Consider the following 22537-nt stretch of genomic DNA (forward strand, 5'->3'; position numbering starts at 1 on the left):
GGTTGCCACCACTTAAAAGTGTTAGCATCCTTGGAGCATGTCGCTGGTCCCTTTAAGGAGAGAAGGCAGGGAGAAATGGTAACCACTTGTCCCTCTCTGGAAAAGTTGGAGCTGGAGGTGACTGGGACAAATAGGTAGGGAACAGAAAATGGGATGCACAAGCATTTGTCCTGGAGACAATGAAAAGTTTACAGAGAGCTGTCCTTTGTCCACATGCAGATGTGAAAATACAGAAAGCTTTGTATTTGCCAGATACCTTGCTACCAAATTGGAGTGTCTTTTTCAGTTCACCATGTATGTCAGCAATGAATTTGGGAGTTAGAGATGTTGCCCTAAGTGGAAGAAATTTCAGACTTTCCTTTGAGTATTCTGTTTCCTTAATGTTGGTCAAATCTTTCAACAATGCACAAGAAGATGAAAAAGCTGTGTTAACTCTATTATCTGCTTCTGTACCAATAACTGCCATGTTAGAGAAATTTAATTGGCATCTAACAGAAATCATCTGTTACCTTATAAAAGTCATAGGATCTTAAGAATTTAGAACTGGAAGAGCCTTAAAGAGCTTGTAGGGCAGCCTCTTCGTTTCACAAATGAGCAAACGGTGGCCCAGAGGCTGAGCCTCCCTCACCTCCATTTCAGAATCCTCTTCAGGGCTTTTGTACGCATTTTGCATGCTGATGAAGGGAAGGGAGCCACAAAGCCTTTGCATTGCAATAGGCACAAGTGAATTGTCTTCCCCCCCACATTTGTCAGCTTCGGAAGAGGGAGATCAAAGCAAAGTAAAACTTTGGTAAGTCCCAAGAGGGACAGAAGCCCGGTGATGTTGAAGTTTCTGTATCGGTCCACGTGACTGGCGCTGAGTGGAAATGAGTCGTTTCCAACCCATTCAAGTTTAGGGCACCTGGATGGAGAACTTTAAAATAAGAAAACATTGTCAACAACAACAACAACAACAAAACAGTCACCGAAACTGGAGAGTATCTTGACCCACAGACAAGAGGCAGCACCGCAGAACCACAGAAGGTGTGCAGACATCGTATTCCGCCTCACTAAGATTGAGAGAGGATCTGCTGGATTCTGTAGGGGAATTTAATGCTTCTAGGAGCGACCCGCCCCGGAGGAAATGCAGCAGCGGCAGGACGTGGAAAAGCCATGTTTGGCCTGCAGAGAGATCTTTTCCTTAAGACTCCTCTATTTGGACGCAAAAGTGCCTGGTAGATAAGCCGGGCAGGCAGATGGCCACAAGCTCACCGGTCCTCTCCTTCCTTCCGCCAAAGAGAGATGCCCCGGCCCGGAGGGCTCCCCAACCCTGGGGGTGGGGGTGGGGTCTCGACCGAAGGCACCTTCGTACCTGGATTTCTCGCGGCCTCCCCCAGCCCGCACCCTCTGCCTGGGGCCGGGGAGCAGAGGAGGACTGAGGGCAGGTGCGAGGCGTTTCGTCGGTCGCGCCGGTCTGGGAGGGAGGCGGACGCGTCCGCGGTGACGGAACAGAAGCCCCGAGAGCCTCGGCCCTTCCCACCACTGCCTGGGCCCCGCGGCCGCTCCGGAGGCGGCGGCGAACGCTCCACACCGCCGGTTCGGGGCGCAGCGTCGGCAACCTCGGAGCTCACCGGGCCGCAGCTCGCCCGCCGGCCGGGGGAACCCGGGGGAAGCCTCCGGGCCCAGGGGCGGCGGCGGGGAGACCCCGCCCCGGCCGGCCGGCCCGCGCCTATCGCGGCCGCCGGCCTGGTCACGCGGGGAGTGGCGCCGCGGGCTCGGGGCCAGCGCCCGGCGGCTGCCGGAGTCGCGGCGGGCCGGGGCCGGGGCCGGGGCCGGGCCGGGGGCGGGGGCGGCGGCGGCGGCGGAGGGCGGAGGGTGGAAACAGGGGCGGGCGGGCCGCGCCAGTCGGGAGCCGCGCCGAGCCGACCTGAGCCACGCCGAGGCGCCGAGCGCGGCGACCGACCCCCGAGCACCCATGCTGCTGACGCTGGCCTGCGGCTCGCTCTTCTTCCCGGGGCTCTTCGCACTGTGCACCTGGGGGCTGCGCCGCGCGCGGCCCGCCTGGACCGACAGCGACTGCGTGATGATCAGCACCAGGTACGGGCGAGGCCGGGCGCCGTCCGCCCCACCCCGGCCGCGCGCGGGCTGTGCCCGGCGCCCCGACCCGCCGGCGCCCGCCCCCTGCGCCGCGCCGAGGGCGGAAAAGGGGGGCGACAGGAAGCGAGGGGGCTGCCTCCCCGGTGCCTTGCCCCTCCGGGGCGCTGGCCGGAGCTCTCGGAAGACCGCGGGCGTCCCCCCGGGAGGGAGAGGGAGCCGGCTGGAGGGCGCCCACGCGGGGCGGGACGGGGCGGGAAGCTGCTGCTCGGGGGTCGGGGAGCGAGGCGGCGGCGGCAGTACCCTCTCCCTCACCCCCTTGGCGCCCGGGCCGCCTGCGCGAGAGGCAGGTTGAAGGCTTGGGCTTTGTGCTGTCTCCTGGACCGGACTTTTTCTTTTTTTTTCTTTTCTGCCGCACGTTAGACTGGTTTCTTCAGTGCAGGCTGTGTTGGCCACCGGGTCGGGGATCGTCATCATCCGCTCCTGTAACGACGTGATCACGGACAGGTAACATCCAGCGCCAGGTGAAAGCAGCACCAGTGACAGCGCCGAACTTTGTGGAAGTGTCCTTATTCGAGTGGCTCTCAGGCGCTAGTTCTTAATCAGCACGTGCTGTTGGGGAGCTGATTGATGGGAAAGCTGGGGCACCATAGTTAGTGCCTCTTCCTCTCCGTACGTCTTTCGGCCTCGCCCACTTGGGAGAAAGTAAGCCCAAGATACGCTAGTGAATGACGGGTCTAGGTCTGAAGGTGGGCCACTGACCCAAGTACTTTGTGAGATACGTTAAGTGTGAGAATTACTCGGAAGCGGAACTCTAGCTTTTGGTTCTTTTCAGTGATTTCACTAGGGTCCTACTCTGGAGCTTCATTGGCCAACGTATGTCCAGTGTGGGTAGCAGAGAGCCCCTCGGTGGAAAGGAGTGAATCCACCAACCCTGTCTTTACAAGGGCGGCTCCGTGGTTCCTCTGGATTTGCTGAAGGCAATGAAGAGGCTTCTAGTGTTTTCAGAAAACTGACTTGTACGCCAATCAGAACTCGGTCCAGAGACAGGTCAGGAAAGGTGCCTCTAGTGAAGAAAATCATAAAGACCAGAGTGGTCTACCTTGTACAGTGTTTAGATCTCAGCAATTGTGCCTCCCTCCCCCATTTTTCTAAAATACCATTTTTTTCATCTGAGTTCCCAGAACCCCTCTTACTTTCTCCTAAAGAGTGATAATGAAACACGCTGGGAAAATCTCAGAGCCTCTTCTAGTCCCTTTCTCATGTTGACTCTGCAAAATGCCCTGCTTTTCACCTGTCGAGACTGAACTTGATGGGAGCCGGAGTGCAGCGTCCACCTCACTGTGGCCTGCAGACTTAGCGTCCGGATCTTCCTTGGGTTAGTGCTGCCCTGTAGCTTTTGCGCTTTTCTTCCTGTGTCTCTTTTGCAGACGAAACCAGCTATCTGCAAGGAATTATGGGCTATGCAGACAGAAGATAGGTCAAGTGGCCTTGACTGCATATACCACAGGCTGACAGCATTAGCTTGGCCGGGTTCCGTTTTTATTCTCTTTGGCCATTTTTGAGGTGTCGGGGGCTAACCTGAGGGTGTGGGTCCCTGTGGTGGAAGCTGAACCACCCTGGAGTGTGGGGACACAAAGGAATCTGGATCTAAGTTGCTTCTTTCCCGCTTTGGGGCTCAATGCCCTGCCTGTCTCATAGTTCAATGGGTGAAATAGTTTCTTATTGAGTTGCAGGAAGAGGAAAGAGTTCAGAAGAGCAAAGAATAAGAATGGGTCAGCTAGATAGAAGATGAAACTCATCCGATCTGTGTTGGATCTCATCCAATCAGTCACCAGAACTTTCAACTGACCACAGCATGTTAGCCAGATCAACTCTTTGGCCATTTTCTGATCATGCAACAAGTTCCCTCACTGCCCCCAGTTTGTCACATTCAACTTGAAACCAGCCTCCTTTGCAAAGATTAAACTGACAGACGTGACTCCACAGCATTATCCTGAGCTGATATGAGGGCAAGCAGCGAGTAGCCACTAAGCATTTCAGAAGATACTGGTACGCCATTAATTGCCCGTTCTGTAGCGTGGTATCTCCCCCTCAGAAGCTCCACGTGTTTAGTGGCTTGATCCTGGTCGCACACCTGAGTTTGGTTTTCCGTTTCCTCCTTTTGTGTCTCTTTATGCCTTAGATTCTCTGATCACACTGTAGAGACAGACACATTTCTGTGCCCTCCACCTTTACATGTATGCGTGAAGATTTTTTTAAAGGTTATTATTATTATTTTGAGGAAGAGACAGAGAAAGCATGCAAGTCGGGGGGGGGGGGTGGGTGGGTGGGTAGGGGCAGAGAGAGAGAGGAAGAGAGAGAATCCCAGGCAGGCTCTGCACTGTCAGCAGAGCCCAAGGCAGGGCTCTATCTCAAGAACCATGAGATCATGACCTGAGCTAAAATCAAGTGTCAGATGCTTAACCAGCTGAACCACTCAGGAACTCCTGCCTAAGGATGTTCTAGAGGTACCTAGATCATCTTAAAAACAGAGTCCTCAGCAAGCACTGCAGGTGATTCTGAATTCGGGTTGAGAACCAGAAAACTAAATTACTTCTACCTGACAGGTGCACAGCAAAAATCTGCTGACTGAGTGAAGCTGTTCCTTCTCAGCATAGCATATGATTTCTATGTTGATTTTTTTTTCACATTACCTATAGAATGATTATTTATCATTTGGGAACAAAAGTGTAGAAATTAGAGACTTCTAATCTGCTCTGGGGCAGTGATACACAGTCATTTAGATTCTGCAAATGTTGATTCAGCCCCTTTGGACAAGTAAATGGGAACACTGTCTTTTGTCCCAGCTTCTCTTCTGGTGTCTGACTGCTGTAAGGTAAGTCCTTGGGCTCTGGGCTCATTTCCAGATGTATTTTTCTTAATGAGTGCAATTGGGATTAGCCATAGAATTCTAAAGAAAATGGTCAGGGTAGCTCCCAGAAACTCCCTACAGTGGGGTTGCAAGCAGATGCAAGAGGAAACTCCCAGCTATTGAGCAACTAAGTGAAGTCAAACGGGAAATATTTGATTTGGCATTTGGGACACCTACCTTCAAACCAGTTTCTTGGTGAGGCTATTGAATCATTTGTAGCGATATCGATATCAAAGTTAACTTATATCAAAAAACACCAGAAAGCCCATTAGAAATGAGTAGCTAAGTCAGAGAAATAGTGACAGCTGGCTCTGTGGTCCTGAGTGGATCCTGGTTTTCTGCTTTTGACACTTAGGAATTTGCCCTGTCACTCAGAGAAAATTTTTCACTCACCTTGTCACTGTCAGTGTCTCCATTGTAAAGTATTTGGAGTAAGAAACAATCAGGTACAAAGTTGAAGGGGATGTGTTTGAGAAGAGGTCGGCTTTGAGCTTTCATAATTGAGATCCATAGTTATTTCACGGACCGTTCATATGCTTTCTTTTAGGCACTGGCTTGCCCGGGAGTACGTCTGGTTCTTGATTCCATACATGATCTATGACTCCTACGCCATGTACCTCTGTGAATGGTACCGAACTGGAGACCAGAGCCGCAGACAATCCCTCACCACTTTTCAGAGCTTCCTAAGTAAAAACCGTCTCATGATCACGCACCATGCGGTCATTCTGTTTGTGCTTGTGCCAGTGGCACAGGTATGGCTTTCCAGCACAGCCACCAGCAGACTCAGTCACTCATTTTCTCCTGTTAAACTGGCTATCTTGACTGTTGCCTCTGAGTAATCTCTTGCCTTCCCCTTCCCTGCTGCACCCGCTCTCCTGGGCCAGCTACTTAAGCAGTAAAACGTCCCAGGCAGATCCTGCAGGAAAAAAAAAAAAAAAAAAAAAAAAAAGATCTGAAATGTCTGTGATCCTCCTTACAGACATTACTCTTTATGCAAGCCCTCAGCCTTCTGTGACTCCCAGGCTCTGTCAGAGGTTCTGTCTTTAGCTTATACAATATAAGAACAATTGAAGACAATGCAGGGCAACATAAAAATTGTTTTAAAGAAACGAGAGCAGCTCAGTCAACTGGCCATTTGCTCTAACAGTGCCAGAGAGTACTGTATGCACTATTTTGAGATCACAGAAGCACACTCTCAAAGCAGAGAGCCTCATAATTTCTCTTTGGATCCATTTCCCCACAAAAACCCACCCAACGAGGAAGAGAATGGGAATGCCGGAAGGAAATTAGTAATTTTGAGTGCCTACCAGGTGACAGGTGCTTGTAGCTTTCTATCTGTGATCAGAAGTTATTAGAGAATAATTAGATATTATTAGCCCTGTACCATAGATAAAGAAACCAGGGCCCTAAGAGTTTACTTATTGTACCCAGTGGTACGAGGTGACAGAGGGGCTATCCTGGTTTTTCTTAAGAAGATAAAAGGAGTGGTAGGCTATATTACATTCTTCAAGAAGCTTCACCTGATTGCTCTGGGACCCTAACATCCAGCACAGGGTCTGGCACATATTTTGTTGACTCAAACTGGCTAAATGCCCTTGGCGTGACAAAGTTAGATACCCAAAAGCAGGCTACACGGTTCCTTCCGGCTGACATTGAAATTCAGAAAAAGCTTGGTGTGTGATGCAGTCAGCTGATCTGAAGCTGCCTCTGGATCCTAGGGATTTGGTCATCAAAATGTCACTGCTGTGGAAGCAGCAGCACATTCACTGGGCCTGTACTTGCTCATTTAGCCTTTCCCTTTCCCTTCGTGCTCTCTCGTGGTCACCCTTCTCAATAGCCCTAGTTGGAATTTTCCTTCTGGTGATTCCTTAACCTCTATGTCTTATTTCCCCTTTTTTCCTCCCTCCCCTTTTCCTTCCGCAGAAGCTTAGGGGAGACCTTGGTGACTTCTTTGTTGGCTGTATCTTCACGGCAGAACTGAGCACTCCATTTGTGTCGCTGGGCAGAGTTCTGATTCAGGCACGTATGAGTGAGACGGCAGTAGCTGTGCGGAGGAAGCCGACTCTGCTCTTCCTGGGTAGATTGTGGGGTTTAGAGAAATCCCTTCGTGCTAGGAATAGTGGGGATAGGAAACCACTGAACAGACCTAAAGGTCAGTTGGTGTTCTGAGCCGATGGGGTTGAAATTGTACTTCTGATTCCAATTTGATACAGGTTGATTTTTTTTTTTTTTAATTCAGTTTCCGTATGCCTGTCGGCTGGGCAGCTTATGCCAAATTCAGTATCAGTATTGGAAAAACCACGAGTCTGTATGCACACATAAATACAGTGGCATTCAGTCCTCTTTTCTACAAGTGTCAGAAGACTAGATGCTTGGCCCTTACTGCGGTGGGGCTTGGGCTAGTCGTTCCCTGAAGGCACAGCCTTTTGGTGACTCTGCATTCTCCTTCCCTCTTCTCTTGCAGTTAAAGCAGCAGCATACCCTTCTATACAAAGTGAACGGAATCCTCACACTGACCACCTTCCTCTGCTGTCGGATCCTTCTTTTCCCTTTCATGTACTGGTCCTATGGCCAACAGCAGGGACTAAGCCTACTCCAAGTGCCATTCAATATCCCTTTCTACTGCAACGTGGCCAATGGCTTCCTCATCGCTCCCCAGATCTACTGGTTCTCTCTGCTGTGCAAAAAGGCAACACGGCTCTTTGATGCTCCCCCAGCCCGAAAGGATGGGTAATTGCTCTCCGGAGTCAGGCAGTGAGGGTGCCTCCTCACACCAGCTGCCTCCTCCACTCAATCAATATTCTACGGACCAAATTGTGCCCTGGGTGGCCTCAGCCCTTGGGGTATTGATAAGCAGAGGAATTTGAGTTTTTCTAAAGAATATTCATATTACCTCCCTCTTCTAACCTACCCCATTTGCAAAAGCACTTTTTTCTTAGTAACAACTATTGGCTTCTGTCAGATTTCCATTGGTAGCAAGGTGGTTTCAATGCAAGCCCAAGGATTCTTCCTTGGGTCTTAGCTCAAAGGTTCTGGGAGGTAGAAGCATGGGGTATGGAGACAGGTAGACTAGGGTGGTAAGTGTTTGGGCACCCGCCTGGCCCTAATATTGGTGGCTACCCACCTTTCCAACCACTCAGGGCAGTATCCACACATACCGGGCCAGCAGAAGCAAGACTTGGTTCTTCACGTCAGTTCTTGTGATGTTGGCCTGGGAAAATCACTGTGTGTAGGTAGTTTTTTATCATTTACTAGATAACCCATTCGTCCCATGCCTCATCCTGTCATCCACGTGCCAACACTGAATTCTTGTGTCCACTGACTTCCATTCAGAAGTCTCGCTGGCAGCAGGGTAAGAGGTGGGGAAGGGAACCTACAGCACTTGAGTAGGCAGAGAGGCCGATAGCGCCTCCGTAGGCTGCCTTGGGAAGACCAGTGTCAAACATGTGAGCTTGTTGTAAAGTCACAGATGCTGTTCCTTTTTTAGCACGTTCCCTCAAGCCCAGCTTTCCCCGTATCCACACGCACAGGATGCCGTTGTTACGATAGGGGTAAAGCGAACGGTGCCTATCAAGCTCTTTACTGGGTAACCCTGCTTTGACACTGCCCTTTCCATATGACATGGAAACAGGCTTCTGTATTCCAAACCGTGAGATGTCTCATCCAGGCTGCCTGATAAACCAGAGCCTGTGTCCCAAAGCCTGTTCCTACGTGAGCGTACGGCCACTTTGCCACAGAAGGCTGGAGAGCAAGAGCGCAAGACAGCGCTGGCCAAAATACATCCTGTGGACTGACTCCTTCACCCGCCACTTGCAAATAGGATCCTCTGGTGCCAGTACTAATCGTTCCTTATCAACTAGGATGGTTTTTAGAAACTGCTACCATGAAGTGTTTTTTCAAGTGGTAGTAAAAATCTAGATGTTTTTAAAGTGCCTTTTAATTCATTGTTGTCCATGAACTTTTAAAGTACTGGGTATGTAACGGTGTCTCAAATTTTGACTGTTTCAGTCTTTAATGGGTGCCATTTAAAAAACCTAAAATGCTGTATTTTTTTTTTTTACCATTTTTATTATCAGTGTATCTTTATAAATCACCCCTGTGGTGATTAAATTGCACTAATATCTCCCAGCTTCCTCTCATTTGTGAAATACATCAATACAGACTTCTTTCCAGACCCATCCTGTGACCTGACTGGAGTCACTGTTGTGTGCTATGGTTTCCGGCCCATCCATGCACCTGGAAGAAGTGGGGGCGTTGGGGGTGTGGTCATGCTGTCAGTGTCTAAGAGGGCCTAGTTCATACCTTACTCTAACGTTTCTGGGGTTCCAAGAATACATTGTAGGGTCCTAGAGTTCAAGCATATTGATCAGGTAACTTTTGGTGCTTTCTTCCCTTCCTATGTAAGTCCCAATTAGAGGAATTGGGAGGGTTGAAAACCAAATGTAGGCCACTAAGCCAACCCACTTAAGGCGGGGGCGGGAACCAGAATAATGCCCCATTTTGAGGGAAGGTATGCACAGGAAGGTGACGGGGCATATCCTTTTCCTTTCCCTACCTCCCAAATTAAACATCTCCCCAACCAGTTCTCATAGTTCTGGGATATACCCAGACATGTTAAATTTGCATCTTCATGCTTCTGCACACACCACTGCCTGCTCCCACTCTTCAAAACCATGACAACTTACCCTAGGCAGAAGATAACTGTACCCATCCTTTATACCCATCTCTGCTGTGTTTACCAGACCTGGTTTCACACAGCCCCTCCTGGGTCCACTGAATGGAGTTAAGACCGTACTCCAATTCCAAAGTCACCCATTTACTTAAGGTTAGTAGTCTACCCCCTGACATTTAATTTTCTTGGTCCAACGTTCTTTTACAGTGGTGCAGGCTGTTTGGGCACACAAATCACACAGCCACTTGCTGGCAGAAGGGAGTGCTTTTCCTTGTTGCCCTTTCCAAGGTAGCACGAAATGACTCTGGAAAGGGGTTTCAGTGCAAAAGAACATACCTGGTAATTTTTCCACTTGGGTGATTTCACCTTTGGACTCATTTGCCAAATTCTAGGGTGGATAGGTCCAGTTATGAACAAGTTCCTCCCAGGTTGCCTTGATCTTTAAGACTCCAGCTGAGTCCAATGTCAGAGAATCTCTAAGCCTAGACTATTGACGAGAAAGACTCAAGAGACAGGATAAAACTCAGAAGAGAATTTTATAATTTGTACGTTATAAACATCTAAGAAACTATTTTCTTTATAGTTACTGCCATATACCTTCTTAGCTTGTGTACAATTTCACATAACTGAAAAGTTTATGTTTCTCAGCTCGACCCCTAGAGACCCCACCCATGTTGAGGGCCCAGCTGTTTTCTGATCTACAAAGGTCAGAAGTTGCTGATCTTCTGCAGCAGGGTTTGGCGCCGCTCCTCGGGGCTAATGTTCTCGGCGATGGACTTTAAGAAACGCTGCTCATTTACCTTCTGGAGCAAGGAACTAACAGAAGGGTTGGCCTTGCTCAGGGTTTCGTAGCAGGTGAGGATTTCCAAGGCCAAGACGTAGAGAGGTTCACACACCTCTTGGTGGACCATGGCCATGATGTGCAGAACATGACAGAATACCTGGGTATAAAAAAACAGGGTTTCCTGGGTCAGGTCCTGTTCTTGTCCTTGAGCCCAAGGGCCAACTGACTGTATCAACCTAACGGAGTCCAGGAGGTTGGTCAGACTGTTACAGAGAAGTCTGACCACATGGCTCCAGCCTTCCATAGGAAGCCAATTACGACAACTCTGGCTGCAGAGAAACTGGAAGGCTCTCAGAAAGAGTACAGAGAGTTGGAGCTCCTGGGCAAAGGGCTTCAGGTTGAGCAGAGGAACAAACTGAATATATTCCAGGCTATAAGGAACATGTAGGAGTTGTTTCTCCAATAGTCTCCTGGTCAACTGGTAAAGGTACTGCCACTCCTGGGGGCTGCACCAAGGCATGACTTGTACCAGGGCCACCAGAAAGCCCTTGCTGAACAATCTGACCTCCTCAGGGTTGCCCACATCTACCACCAAGAGGGAAAGCATCTGCTCAGAGATGCTGCTGGAGAGGTAGCAGCACTCCATCCAGGCAAGAAGCCCTGTGCCTGGCCCGTACCCAGGGTGGGCCTGGGAGGTCCACTCGTCCTCAGAAAGCTTACAGATCTCAAAAAGTGTGGCCGGCACCTCACACTTGAAGTGGCCCTCAAAGAGGTTCTTCATTCTCAAGCGCACTGTCCAATCGAGCTGTTCCAGCTTCCGGTGGAGCCAAGACTGGGACTTGATCCATGTGTCCGGGGAGAAGGTCTCAGCATTAGCCAATACAATCTCACAGAGGATCTCCAGGATATGGATCACCAAATCCTTCCCATCCAAAGAGAGGCACCGCTTCTCTTTGGGGAGCTGCCAGTATTTGCTGAAGCAATCCAGCAGCTGGCACAAGCTGAAGATGAGAGGGAACGGAGAACAGGTCTGCAGCCAGTATCCCTCTAAAGATGCATTTGCTTGGAGAGTCTGGATGAAGATCTTCAAACTGAGGTCCACCTCTTTGACATCTAGCATCAAGAAGGGCAGGACGAACTCTTTTAGCACTCCATCTGGCTCAAGAAGAGCAGCAACTGGGATACCCTGGGGCTTCACAGGGGTCATGAGACAGCTCAGGAGCTCCAAAAATTGCTTTTCTTCCTTGGGTGTAGAGAACTTTCTCCAGACGGTTTCTTTGAGGCATGACACCACAAAATTGGTGGGTGGATTTGGACTCTGCTCTTCCATGAACCTAAGGGCAGGGAAGGCAGTGAGAATCTGAGCCAGGAACTTGTGAGTGCCAAGATTGACCACAGCCATGCTGCACATTTTCTTCACCGTGATCTCTGGGTACAGAATTACCAGGCGAGCCACAGAAGCTACAGCTTTAGCTAAGCCCTGTTCAGAGGCACTCTGTGCGAGCTGGTTAAAAGTTGTATTGAGGTCTTCCTGAAACCCGTCCAAGTAAGCCAACTTCTCAGACAGACCCTTTCGCCCCCAGGAGCGCAGGGTGCCTGATAGGACTTTATTTTTGTCTGGCAGTGAGAGGTCTGCATAACATTCCAGGATCAGGCTGATCACTTGTTTGATCTGAGATTCAGGGATGGCTCTGTCTGTCGCGGTGACTTCCATCACCGTTTGCAACAGCTTTAACAACAAGTCCGGCTCTTGGAAGAGAGGCTGGTTATTTACCAGGCAGGCTAGCCACTCATCTGAGAAAGCCCACTTCTTCTCAGAAGCAAAAATGTAGCACATTTCCATATGCCGGTCCATCTTCTGGTCGATGATGGCCATGGCGATCGAGGCAGTGATGTCCTTCTCGAAGCCCTTGTTCTTCAGCACCCTGTTTGTTTTCTTTAGGAAGTCCCCTACACACTCTGCCAGCTCAGAGACCACCTGCCCCTCCTCCTTAGACAAGCTGGTGGAATCCAGGTAGAGCTTCAAGTTCTGGCTGAAGGAAGTCAGACTATCACACAGCCGGTAGCTGTCATAACTTGTCCCCTGGCTGCTGTTGAGCACGGTCTGCAGCTCCTCCCCCCACTCTCGAAGCAGGCTGCACATGAACTCCAACCCGATGAAAACTGTGTCGCTTGGGAGCTTGGCCAGGGAAGTCAGGCTGATGTCCCGTTCTGCTTCCTTTACCTTCTCTGCCAGTGCCTGTTGGTGATACGGGTTCTGGGTGTCCAAATTCCACACGGAGATCACCGCAGCCAGTTTGTCCAGATACACAGTTGCAGACACTTCCTGGGGGTCGTCCTCCATTAGTGCAAACACCGTCAACATGTCAGCCAAGTTGGCTAGCGCATAGCACTTCATCCCGGGGCACAGGATTCGATTTTGGATTTGTTTCAACCCAGTGAGCAGCATGGCCAATAGGGGCATAGTAGGACACACATCTGGGTCTGACTTAAACCTCTTTGGAGGATGGGAGAACTCATCTGAAGAGGACAAGTACTTATGGGCCATTGTTCTAAACTGGGAGAGCAGGGGGTCCTGCTGATTGCCTTTGTGCTTTATCATTTCCCACCAGACACTGAGGAAAAAGGCCACATCCTTTGAAGAAGTGTCAACAGACATGTGCTCCAAAAAGTGCTCTAGTTCTGCACGGCAGATAGTGGTGGGCAGGGCCATCAGGAGCTGGATAAAGAGTCCAGAAGCTTCCAGAGACTTGAGCAGCTCAAAAAGCACTGTGTGATTGATGGTAGGGATCATGTTGACTACTGAGAAGAACACATCTTCCTGCCACCGAGTGTCAGTGTCAGAAGGGGTGACAGGGTAGGGCTGAAGAACCTTGGCCCAGATGATGATCAGAGCTTTCTTCTTCCAGGCAAAGGGCTGGGAATGTGCTGTGGTGGAGGAGATCTCCCTTAGGGCCTCCACAATGGGCCGCCCAACATGCTCCCAGTCAGACTTTGTCAATTCTGCCAGTGCCTTGGGGTGGAACAGCTGCTCAGCGAGCAAGAAGCCTCCATGAAGAATAGTCATTTCTTCGCAGATATTCAAGGGTCCTGCACAGAGAGAAACCGAACAAGACAGAATGTGGTGAAAAATCTTTAAAATAATTAGAAGGAGTTAGAGGCAAAGAGACATCAGTTAGTATAGGCTGGTTGTCATGATCAGAGTTGGACATGAGAAGGGTTCAGTGAGACTGGGAAGAAGGGATAGTTCCAAGAGCTGCTGCAGAGCTGGAGTCAAAAGGACTTGCCTGAGGAATAAAAAAGGACTCCCATACTCTCTAGCCTGGATTGGGAAGACAAAGAAGAATCAGAACAGTTTTGGAGGAACCCACTGTTCAGTTTGGGTCATTTGGAGTTTGAGGTAGAACATTAAGGTAGAAACATCCTCCAGCAATGGAAAGGTGGGGTTGACACCCAGGAGGAGAGTCCATCCTGAAATGTAGCTCAGGGAGATATCCACCCAGAGGGGATCAATGGAATGAACAAAGTAAATGAGATCCTGCAGGAAAAGCATGTGAAAAGGGAAGGGCTAGGCCCTCCGGCACAGGATGGGCCAGCAGAGGATATGGGGAGGAAGGCTGAGAGAGAGAGATATCACGGCAGTACCAAACTGCAGGGGCCACCAAGTGAGTAGTGTGGAATGTGACAATTGAGCCTCTAAGTAATGATATAGCCTAAGAGGGGCACAGGCCAGGGCTGTGGGCATAGAAGCAATCAGACAAGCCTTGCCGTCCTTCCTTTCCCTTACAGCCTTGTCTTGCAAACAGATTTCAAATGTTCTGCCTTTCAGGGAAACAGTTTACCCCATAGCTCTTTCTGTCAAACCAGAACAAGCTACTGAAGGCTCTGGTTCTCTGGTAGAAACCGAGAGGTCGACACAAAAAAATACTAGATTAAGAAAGAAAAGTTCTTCCTCCAGTGAGCCATGAATCAACAGACTTCTCAAGGAAGGCATTTTGGGATGTTTAATTAGACACAGCTTTAAATCCTAGTTCAACCATTTAAAAGCAGTGCAATCTTAGATTCTTCTCTGAGCTGCCCTTCTGTGTATGTGGGGAAAATAGAGACTTCCTATTAGGACTGTGAGGAACAAGCGATAATATTAGCTAAGCCCTTGGCAGAGGTGGTTGCTGTTAGCTCCCGATTCCATCTCCCAGAGCTGCTGAGCGTTAAATAAGATATAGCTACAGTAAGCATCTGGCTACAAAGAGCCTGGTAAGTGCTCAATAAACGTTGATTCCCCCCAAATCTTTCCATTGTTGGCAGGACCAGAACCTTGTCACTATTCTTTGCCTTCCCCAGCTCAATAATAGGAAAGGACATAGGTCTTCCTCAAGTAAGCTTCTTCCGGCCCGGAAACAAAATAAGAGTACAAACACTACTCACTATTGAGTATTCCTGACTTCTCTCCCCTTTTCCAGGGCATGGAGATGCCACCCCTTCCTCATTCCCTCATGCCTCCAAGAACCCATCTTTCCCATTTATACAGGCCAGAAGCCAGCAAGTGAGAGCCTTGATTCAGATTTAAAAAAGTCCTGCCCTTCAACTTTAAGGGAGCAGCTAAAGGCAAAGGATTATCCAACCAACTGGTGAAGGCAATTCACCTGGACCCCCAGTGGTCAAGGCAGACTCCCAGGGAAGATCAGGTTGCCTGAGGGGTCTCACTGGGGATTCTGCCCCTTCCCCCCCCCCCTTTTTTTGGTTCAGGTTGGTCTCCTAGGACCCCAAAATATGCCCCCCATGAATCTGTACATTTAATTTTATTGCACAATCAGCTCAGCCCAAATGTTTGGCCCCCAATACCCACTTTCCAGAGATGGTATGTTCACTGTGCTACCTGAAGGAGTTAAGTCCCAGGAGCTATCGGTTAACAGCTGGGCAAATCATAAGTATTTTTATTACTCCTGGTTAACTGGTGCTTGTAACTCCCTCCCTATGTTTATTAAGTGTTTACTCCGTGTCAGGCACTGTGCGAGATCTTTTTGAATCTTCAAATCAACCTGCTGACCATTTCTGCTGTAGCGATGGCAACACTGAGATTCAGGAAGAGTTTGCTCAGAATGTCTCTACTACAGCGTAATGGGGCTGGGACAGAAATCACCACAGTTGCAGGGCTCCAAACTCTCTCCTGTTCCACCACTGAAGAGCTAACTGGGGATAGGACTACATTTCTACTGGCACATCTCGGGGTGCCTCACCCCAGCTCTCTCAGAACAGCCTCCTGGTCCTATCTCCGTAAGAGCATGGCCAGCAGGGTGGGAGGCTGGACAAGGAGCCACCGAGTTATACTAGTTCTCTCCTCCCTTCCCGCAGACCCTGCCTGTGAGGATTCTGAGTCAAAGGCACAGAAGTTCAAAAGTGTCCCTCGGCTGCTGCGGCCCTCCCCACAGCTGCTGGTCGCATGAACGTTAGCTGTGCACAAGGCACCGTACCAGACACTGTATACACGTGCTCTCAATCCAAAGGCCCCCAAACTGTGTGGTGGATACATTATCATCGTCCCCGTTATATCTACGAGGACCTCAAGAGCGTAAGACGCTTGCTCAACAACTCGGTAGCCATTCAATAAATGAGACTGTCGGGGTATCCGGGATTCCCCCGGGCGTCTTCTGAGCCGGGCATTTTCCACAGCACGTGCACAAACCCTGCCTGTCCACCTTCAGGAAAATCTAACTTCACATCCGCTTCGCCCTTCACGTGGAAAGGCGTCCGGAGGGAGCAAGATGCCGGCCAAGGAGCTGCCGGGCCGGGGTTAGATCCCGGCCTCCCGATCCCCGGCCTCCAAGGATAACCCCGCCCTCCAAAACCCTCCCCAGCCCGGAGGTCTCCCTTAGCCCGGACCCGCTCAGCACCGCCCTCGTCCCCCGTCTCGGGACGCGGACCAGGAGGGCCGAGGACCGGCACCAGAGACACCCACCTAGGTCCATGGCGGCGACGCCAGCGGCCGTGAGGCCGCCCCTCCCCCGCGAGGCCGCGAGCGCAGCGCAGGCGCTACGGCACAATGGGCAGTTCCGGGGGGCGGGACAATGGGCCGCGCGCCTCAGCCCCCGCCCACAATCTCAGCCCCGGCTCCGCGCGGTCGGTCGCGATCCTCCCGCCGCTCCGCGCGCACGCGCGGTCCTCACCGACAGGTCAGCGGCGCCCAGGCAGCCCGGCCCACATCGCCCCCTACCGGCCCGAGGCTTCCAACCAGCCAACAGGCAAGAACTCGCACTTCGTTTCCGCCCTGCGTGCCCCGCCCCGCCCCCAAACGTCCGTCCGGTCACTGGCCCCTGGGCTCTACAGCTCCCTTTGCCCGCGCGCTCAGCACCGCTTGTGTTCAGTCTCTGCACAGCCCAGCCTTCTGAGTCCCAGTGGCTCCTACCCACTAGCTCCATCCCAGGTTCCGCTTTCGCTCCCATACAGTAACCCCCGGGATTACCCGCACTGAACACGCTCCCCCGGCTGCCCATTAACCAGCACAGATGTGCCACTCAGAGGCGTCTTCGCCTCTAGCGGGTCTGCCTGGTCTCACTCAAGACCATCTGCCCCCCCCCGACGCACAACCCGCCCTCCCCCCGCTCCCCAGAGTGCCTTCCTCTCATAGCAGCAGCACAGCATCCTAAATTTTCTGGCATCATAATAGATGCCTGTGAAATGTTACTGGTTACCCTCCCCAGAAAATGCATTTTGTCAGCCAGAGCAATAGGAGGGGAGATCCAATCCAATGAGCCTCAGTTTGCAATCTGAACTTTATAAAAACACATTGGACTTCTCACTGGGAAGACACACACGGACCTCCCGTGTTCTCAAACATTACCGTCTCCTTTGCTCCCTTTCACTCTTTCGAGACCTAATTACTAGCCTCCAGTGTTTCTAACTCTCCATCCTCCATCCTCCAGTGCCAACTGTCACCTAGAAAAGACACAGGGGCCCGGCCTCAGTTCCCCCAATGTGCCAAGTAGAGTTTGAGATGGCCTGCGCTGCTGTCAAGCAGTTGAAGGGACCTGTGAGTGATCAGGAGAAACTGTTGGTGTACAGCTTCTACAAACAGGCCACCCAGGGCGACTGCAACATCCCTGCCCCACCTGCCACAGATGTGAAAGCCAAGGCCAAGTGGGAGGCATGGAACGAGAACAAAGGGATGTCCAAGATGGATGCCATGAGGATCTATGTTGCCAAAGTGGAAGAACTGAAGAAAAATGACAGTGGATAAGGAGGAGTGCCAAACAGAATGAAGTGGCATGGCTCCTCTGGTAGGGAAAAGGACTTCTTAAAAGTCTGATGGCTGAAATGTCATGAAGCCATAACAATTGTAGCTGAGAGACCTCAATAAATCACTTAAACTGCATGAGAGTGACTGTTTGCTCACAGGTGATTACACTCAAAGTGACTGCGAGAATCCTGGGGAGGTGTCCAAAATATATGAAAACAGCCTCTCCACTAGGGAGAGTTCCATCAAAACTGGCTTCATGTAGGATTCTAAGAGCTCCCAGCCTTCCTATTCCCAGATAGATATTTGGCAGGAGTAGAGGGGTTGGGGGAAGAATCAGGCTATGGAAATTGCCCCAAGATTTGAGGTCAGTCACAAAGACCATTCTCCAGAGGCTAGGCCTCTCAGGGGAAAGGAGAAGGAAGGAGGAGGCTGAGGCTCCTCTCTCTTCAGGGGTTGTCTGTTCACTACTAACCCAACATTACTGAGGGGAAAGGGTCTTTGTCTTCCAAAAAGCTCAAGTCAAGTCCTACTTCCCAAAGCCCCACTGGAACATAGGCCTGATGAAGTTAATTATTTGAGGGAAGTCAAACATTTAGTGACGTAATTGATGCATGACAACATAGCAGATGAGAAACACTGAAGCAGATGGTTTCAAAATCCCAGCCTCTGAATGCAACCAAAATTTCCTTGGGATTAGTCTGTAGTTAACCCCGCTTTCTGCTTGCATGTCGGTAGGACAAGATGTGTACATGTAAATGAGTTTATTTATTTGTTTATGTTTGTTTATTTGTGGTAGTGAGAGAGTGCAAGCACAAGCAGGGGAGGGGCAGAGGGTGGGGGACAGAGGATCCCAAGCGGGCTCTGGGCTGACAGCCTGACGCAGGGCTCAAATTCAAGAACCGTGAGACCATGACCTGAGCCAAAGTTGGACACTCAACTGACTAAGCCACCCAGGCGCCCCCGAATTTGTTTCAGAAAGACAACCCACCCCTTGACCCATGCAAAGGCCAAAGTGCCTGAGCTCAGCTTCCACTTCTTAGTGTTGATTATCACGGAGGCATCGATGGACAAAAAGTGCACTGGGATATGGAGTGCTATTACTAAAGACATTTCAGAGAAAAAGCTCTGCTGTGGCATGGAACTTCCCAATACTTTTCCTCAAAAACTATTTTCACAGATCATGACATCAGGTCAGCTCCAGTTCATGAAGGACCCTTAAACAATAGAAGCAACAACCATAAAGACTTCGGAGGACAAAGGAAACCAAAGATCTTTAGGATCTTCTGTTCATGTATTTACAGGAAGTGGCTATAGACTAAGTACATATATTACTTGAGAATAAAGTGTCCCCAGGACACCAGTGGTGTCTGTGACTAAAGAACTACTGTAACTATAAACTGGGCAAATAGTTTATAGTTGTACAATAGTTGTGCTGTCCTCTCTTCTTTGGAGGATATTATAAGCACATTTTGATGCTTTTAGGACCCTGATTCACATTAAATGTGAATTACTTAAAAATAATAATGGAGGGGCATCTGGGTGGCTCAGTGGGTTAAGCTTCCAACTCTTGATTTCAGCTCAGGTCATGATCTCACATGTGAGTTTGAACCCCACATCGGGCTCTGGGCTGACAGTGCAGAGCCTGCTTGGGATTCTCTCTCTCTCTCCCTCTCTCTCTGAACCTCCCCCGCTCTCTCTCTCTCTCTCAAAACTAAACAAACTTAAAAAAAAGAAAAAAAAAAAAAACAGTATCTTGCTCCAAAATATGGTATAAACTCAGGAGTTGTAGGTATAGCCATACCATTCTGTAAATCATTATATAAAACCTGATAAAGTAAAAATACACCATAGTTAGGACTGTAGAAAAAAACCATAAGATGCATTATTAAAAAAAAAAAAAAAAGTGGGGCATCTGGGTGGCTCAGTCAGTTAAATGTCCAACTCTTGAATTTGGCTCAGGCCATGACTGTAGTGTTGTGAGATCATCCCTGTGTCAGGCTCTGCACTGAGCTAGGAGCCTGCTTAAGATTCTCTCTCTCTCTCTCTCTCTCTCTCTCTCTCTCTCTCTCTCTCTCTCTCTCTCTCCCCCACCCTCTGCCCCTCTCCCCGCTTGCCTGCACTCTCTCTCTCCCTAAAATAAAATTTAAAAAAAAAGAGAGAGAATCTCTCTCTCTGCCCCTCCCCTGCTGGTGCATGCACGCATGTACTTTCTCAAAACAAAACAAAACAAAAGTATGTACACAGTGTGCTAAAATTTTTGGAGGAATCAGAGAACATAAGTATATTTGTATGCTTAATAAGTAGGAGGCAGGGAGAATGGGATTGATGGGGACAGGTAGGAGCAAGACTTTTCAAAGTATACCTTTTTATATTGTTTTGATTTTTGAATCATTGACTCTATTTCTTATAGAGGCCTGAGGCAAAAGTATTTGTTGATCATTAAGGCCGGAGTAAATTTCCTATGAACTTCCCAAAGGAAAGGTAGGAAATCTTAGACCAAACTGCAAGTTCCCATTAACTCTCACCATAAATTTCAGTGCACAAATTGGAGCCCCTCCTAAAAACTCTGCTAAGCCACAATGGAAACATGTGACAGGTGAGATGGGCAGAAAGTCACATAAAAGAGCAGTGAATATCCACAACTTCGCTAATTCCACCAAGATGTCAAACAAATATGGACTTCATACTAACTCTCTGGCCTAAGCTAGGGGAACTCTTGCAACATAGCCATTCTAAATCTCTCTGGATTTAACCCTAGGGAAACTTGAATTTAAACTTAATATGCTAGGGGCACCTGGTTGAGCATCCATTCTACTTAGGCTCAGGTCACGATCTCACAGCTCGTGGGTTCGAGCTCCTCGTCACGCTCTGTGTTGACAGCTCACAACCTAAAGCCTGCTTCGGATTCTGTGTCTCCCTCTCTGCTCTTCTCTCTCTCTCAAAAATAAACATTAAATTTTTTTTTAATATGCTAGAAGTCCACAACCCCTCAAGGCCAAAAAACAAAATGACTGCTCTGAAAACACAACCCTGAAGAAGCTCAAGAACTTTCCAGCTTCATCTGGCTTAAAACACCAACTTGGGTAAAACTATCTATCTACCTATCTATCTTTCTTTCTCTTTCTTTCTTTCTTAGAAAAAAATTTTAGGTTTTATTTACTTTGAGAGAGATGGCACAAGCAGGGGAGGGGCAGAGATAGAGGGAGAGACAGAATGCCAAGCGGGCTCTGCACTGCCACCAAAGAGCCAGACACGAGGCTTGAACCCACGAACTGTGAGATCATGACCTGAGCCAAAACCAACAGTCGGACGCTCAACCGACTGAGCCACCCCGGTGCTCCCAAAGCCATCTTTCTTATTACTTTGTTTTCTCGTGGAGCATACCAGAGGTGGGAAAGCAATCATACCTGGGGTCTAAAATCACTAGCTACACTGGGCAGAGGCAAACTTTTGGATTCCTTGATAAAAGGCCAAAGTTGTACACTAAATGGTTTTAGGATGAACACAATACTAAAGATTGCAGCTAAAGAAAAATGACTGGCTTGAGATAAAAGGGGGCTTATTTCGTAGTGTCAAAATGTCCCAGGTGAATAAACAGCATTAACTTTTCTCATGCATAGCTGTAATTTAAGAGAGGAAAATTCTGGTATATTAAAATTGAAGTGAATAAAAAGAAATCCAGTATGTGTTTAGTCATTCAGTACTTACATAAACCACTTAATTTATAATAACAAACTCAGATGGCCTATGTCAGCAGCCTAATACACTGGGAAAAGCATAGTTTCTTTGTACAAGAACAGTAGTACCAGAGATAAACATCAAGAATTACTCATTAAGCTAAAGGGAAATCTGAGAATTAACAAATCTTAGTCAAAGAGACACAGAGAAGTTTGGTTGTTCAAAATTTACACAATAATTTCCCCATGTACGTGAAAATAGGTGAACCAATTATTTAGGGAAGGAACATCTAAACTTGGTTTGCTTTGAACCTCGTGATTGCTTCCCTAAGACAGGGAATTTAAGTTGAATGAAAAGTGCTGTGGAGCTGGAAAAGGACTGCTTTCTGTCAGTGAAGGTAAGACCACCCTATAAGATGAACTGAAACCCTGAAATTTCCTGCCAGCAAGGGAGAATAACTGAGGTAATTTCATCCATATTATTCTGGAACTGGGAACCTCTGAGCCAGCCCTTTTCAATCTCCTCAGTTTCTTCTCTATAATTAGAACCTGGCCACAACCATTTCAAATAATGAATCTTATGGCTGGTATAAAAACTTGATTTCAGGAGTATACTTTCAAAAACCATTTAAGAATAAATATGGCCAATATAATTCTGTTTCCAGTCATTAAAATTTGTTCTGCAGAACCAAACAGAAAACTATAAGAAAATGTTAAAATAAAATTTTTCAGGCTGAAGAAATAATCTAATCCATAGTTAAGAAATCTAATCCATATTTAAGAAATTGAAATTCTTGTGAGGATTTAGAAAAATTATATAAAGAAAGTGGCCTGAAGCCAGGCATGTAGCAGCACAACGCATTAGATCCTTCCATCTGTTTTCTCTGGATACTCAAAATTTTAACGCAAGGAATGTGTGGGTGTTAGTCAAATCTTTTGATTCAATGAAAAAAATGTCTTTAAAATGTTTCACTGTCAAGGCCTGCCAGAGGAAGGCATTAGAAGAGCATACTATCATGGTATTGGAAGTATTCCTGCCATAGCTTATCAAAATTCCCTCCATCTCCAACCAAAGGTCATGTCCCACATAGTTGCCCAGGCTGAAAATAATTCTAATCCACTAGAGTTACACATAGAATGTGCCATTCCAGTGACAGCGCAGCTTACAGCAAGAGTTCTCCTC

General features: G+C 48.8%; 3 protein-coding genes across 4 annotated transcripts; 2 read left to right on the top strand and 1 right to left on the bottom strand.

The window, feature by feature from the left end:
• Positions 1–1882: 1882 nt before the first annotated feature.
• On the top strand, positions 1883–9159 carry TLCD3A (TLC domain containing 3A). Of its 2 annotated transcripts, XM_047080664.1 has the most exons (5): positions 1883–2076; positions 2497–2580; positions 5535–5739; positions 6911–7006; positions 7452–9159. In XM_047080664.1, exons 1-5 carry the CDS (start codon positions 1955–1957, stop codon positions 7719–7721), a joined length of 777 nt encoding a protein of 258 aa, XP_046936620.1. In that variant the 5' UTR covers positions 1883–1954; the 3' UTR covers positions 7722–9159. The 2 variants fall into 2 exon arrangements, with proteins under 2 accessions (XP_046936620.1, XP_046936621.1); XM_047080665.1 differs by lacking the exons at positions 5535–5739; positions 7452–9159 and having other exon boundaries at positions 6911–6968.
• A 1012-nt stretch (positions 9160–10171) lies between these two features.
• GEMIN4 (gem nuclear organelle associated protein 4) lies at positions 10172–16985 on the bottom strand. Its single transcript, XM_047080663.1, has 2 exons — positions 16400–16985; positions 10172–13533 (listed from the first exon to the last, which is right to left on the bottom strand). The coding sequence occupies exons 1-2, from the start codon at positions 16407–16409 to the stop codon at positions 10367–10369; spliced, it is 3177 nt and encodes a 1058-aa protein (XP_046936619.1). The 5' UTR covers positions 16410–16985; the 3' UTR covers positions 10172–10366.
• Positions 16986–17413: 428 nt separating this feature from the next.
• LOC124512987 (diazepam-binding inhibitor-like 5) lies at positions 17414–17805 on the top strand. Its single transcript, XM_047080666.1, has one exon. It carries the CDS (start codon positions 17414–17416, stop codon positions 17675–17677), a length of 264 nt encoding a protein of 87 aa, XP_046936622.1. The 3' UTR covers positions 17678–17805.
• The last annotated feature ends 4732 nt before the right edge of the window (positions 17806–22537 follow it).

Source organism: Lynx rufus, unplaced genomic scaffold (genome assembly GCF_022079265.1).
Source record: "Lynx rufus isolate CCGP_SWC_20201006 ecotype Redwood Valley unplaced genomic scaffold, mLynRuf1.p SCAF_18, whole genome shotgun sequence".
Classification (NCBI taxonomy): domain Eukaryota; kingdom Metazoa; phylum Chordata; class Mammalia; order Carnivora; family Felidae; genus Lynx; species Lynx rufus.

Excerpts from the sequence above, each read along its gene's own strand:
- TLCD3A (XM_047080664.1), top strand. The coding sequence starts at position 1,955 with ATGCTGCTGACGCTGGCCTGCGGCTCGCTCTTCTTCCCGGGGCTCTTC. Across the intron at positions 2,077-2,496 it reads TGCGTGATGATCAGCACCAG|ACTGGTTTCTTCAGTGCAGG; the intron begins GTACGGGCGAGG and ends GCCGCACGTTAG. Across the intron at positions 5,740-6,910 it reads TGCTTGTGCCAGTGGCACAG|AAGCTTAGGGGAGACCTTGG; the intron begins GTATGGCTTTCC and ends TTCCTTCCGCAG.
- LOC124512987 (XM_047080666.1), top strand. The coding sequence starts at position 17,414 with ATGTGCCAAGTAGAGTTTGAGATGGCCTGCGCTGCTGTCAAGCAGTTG.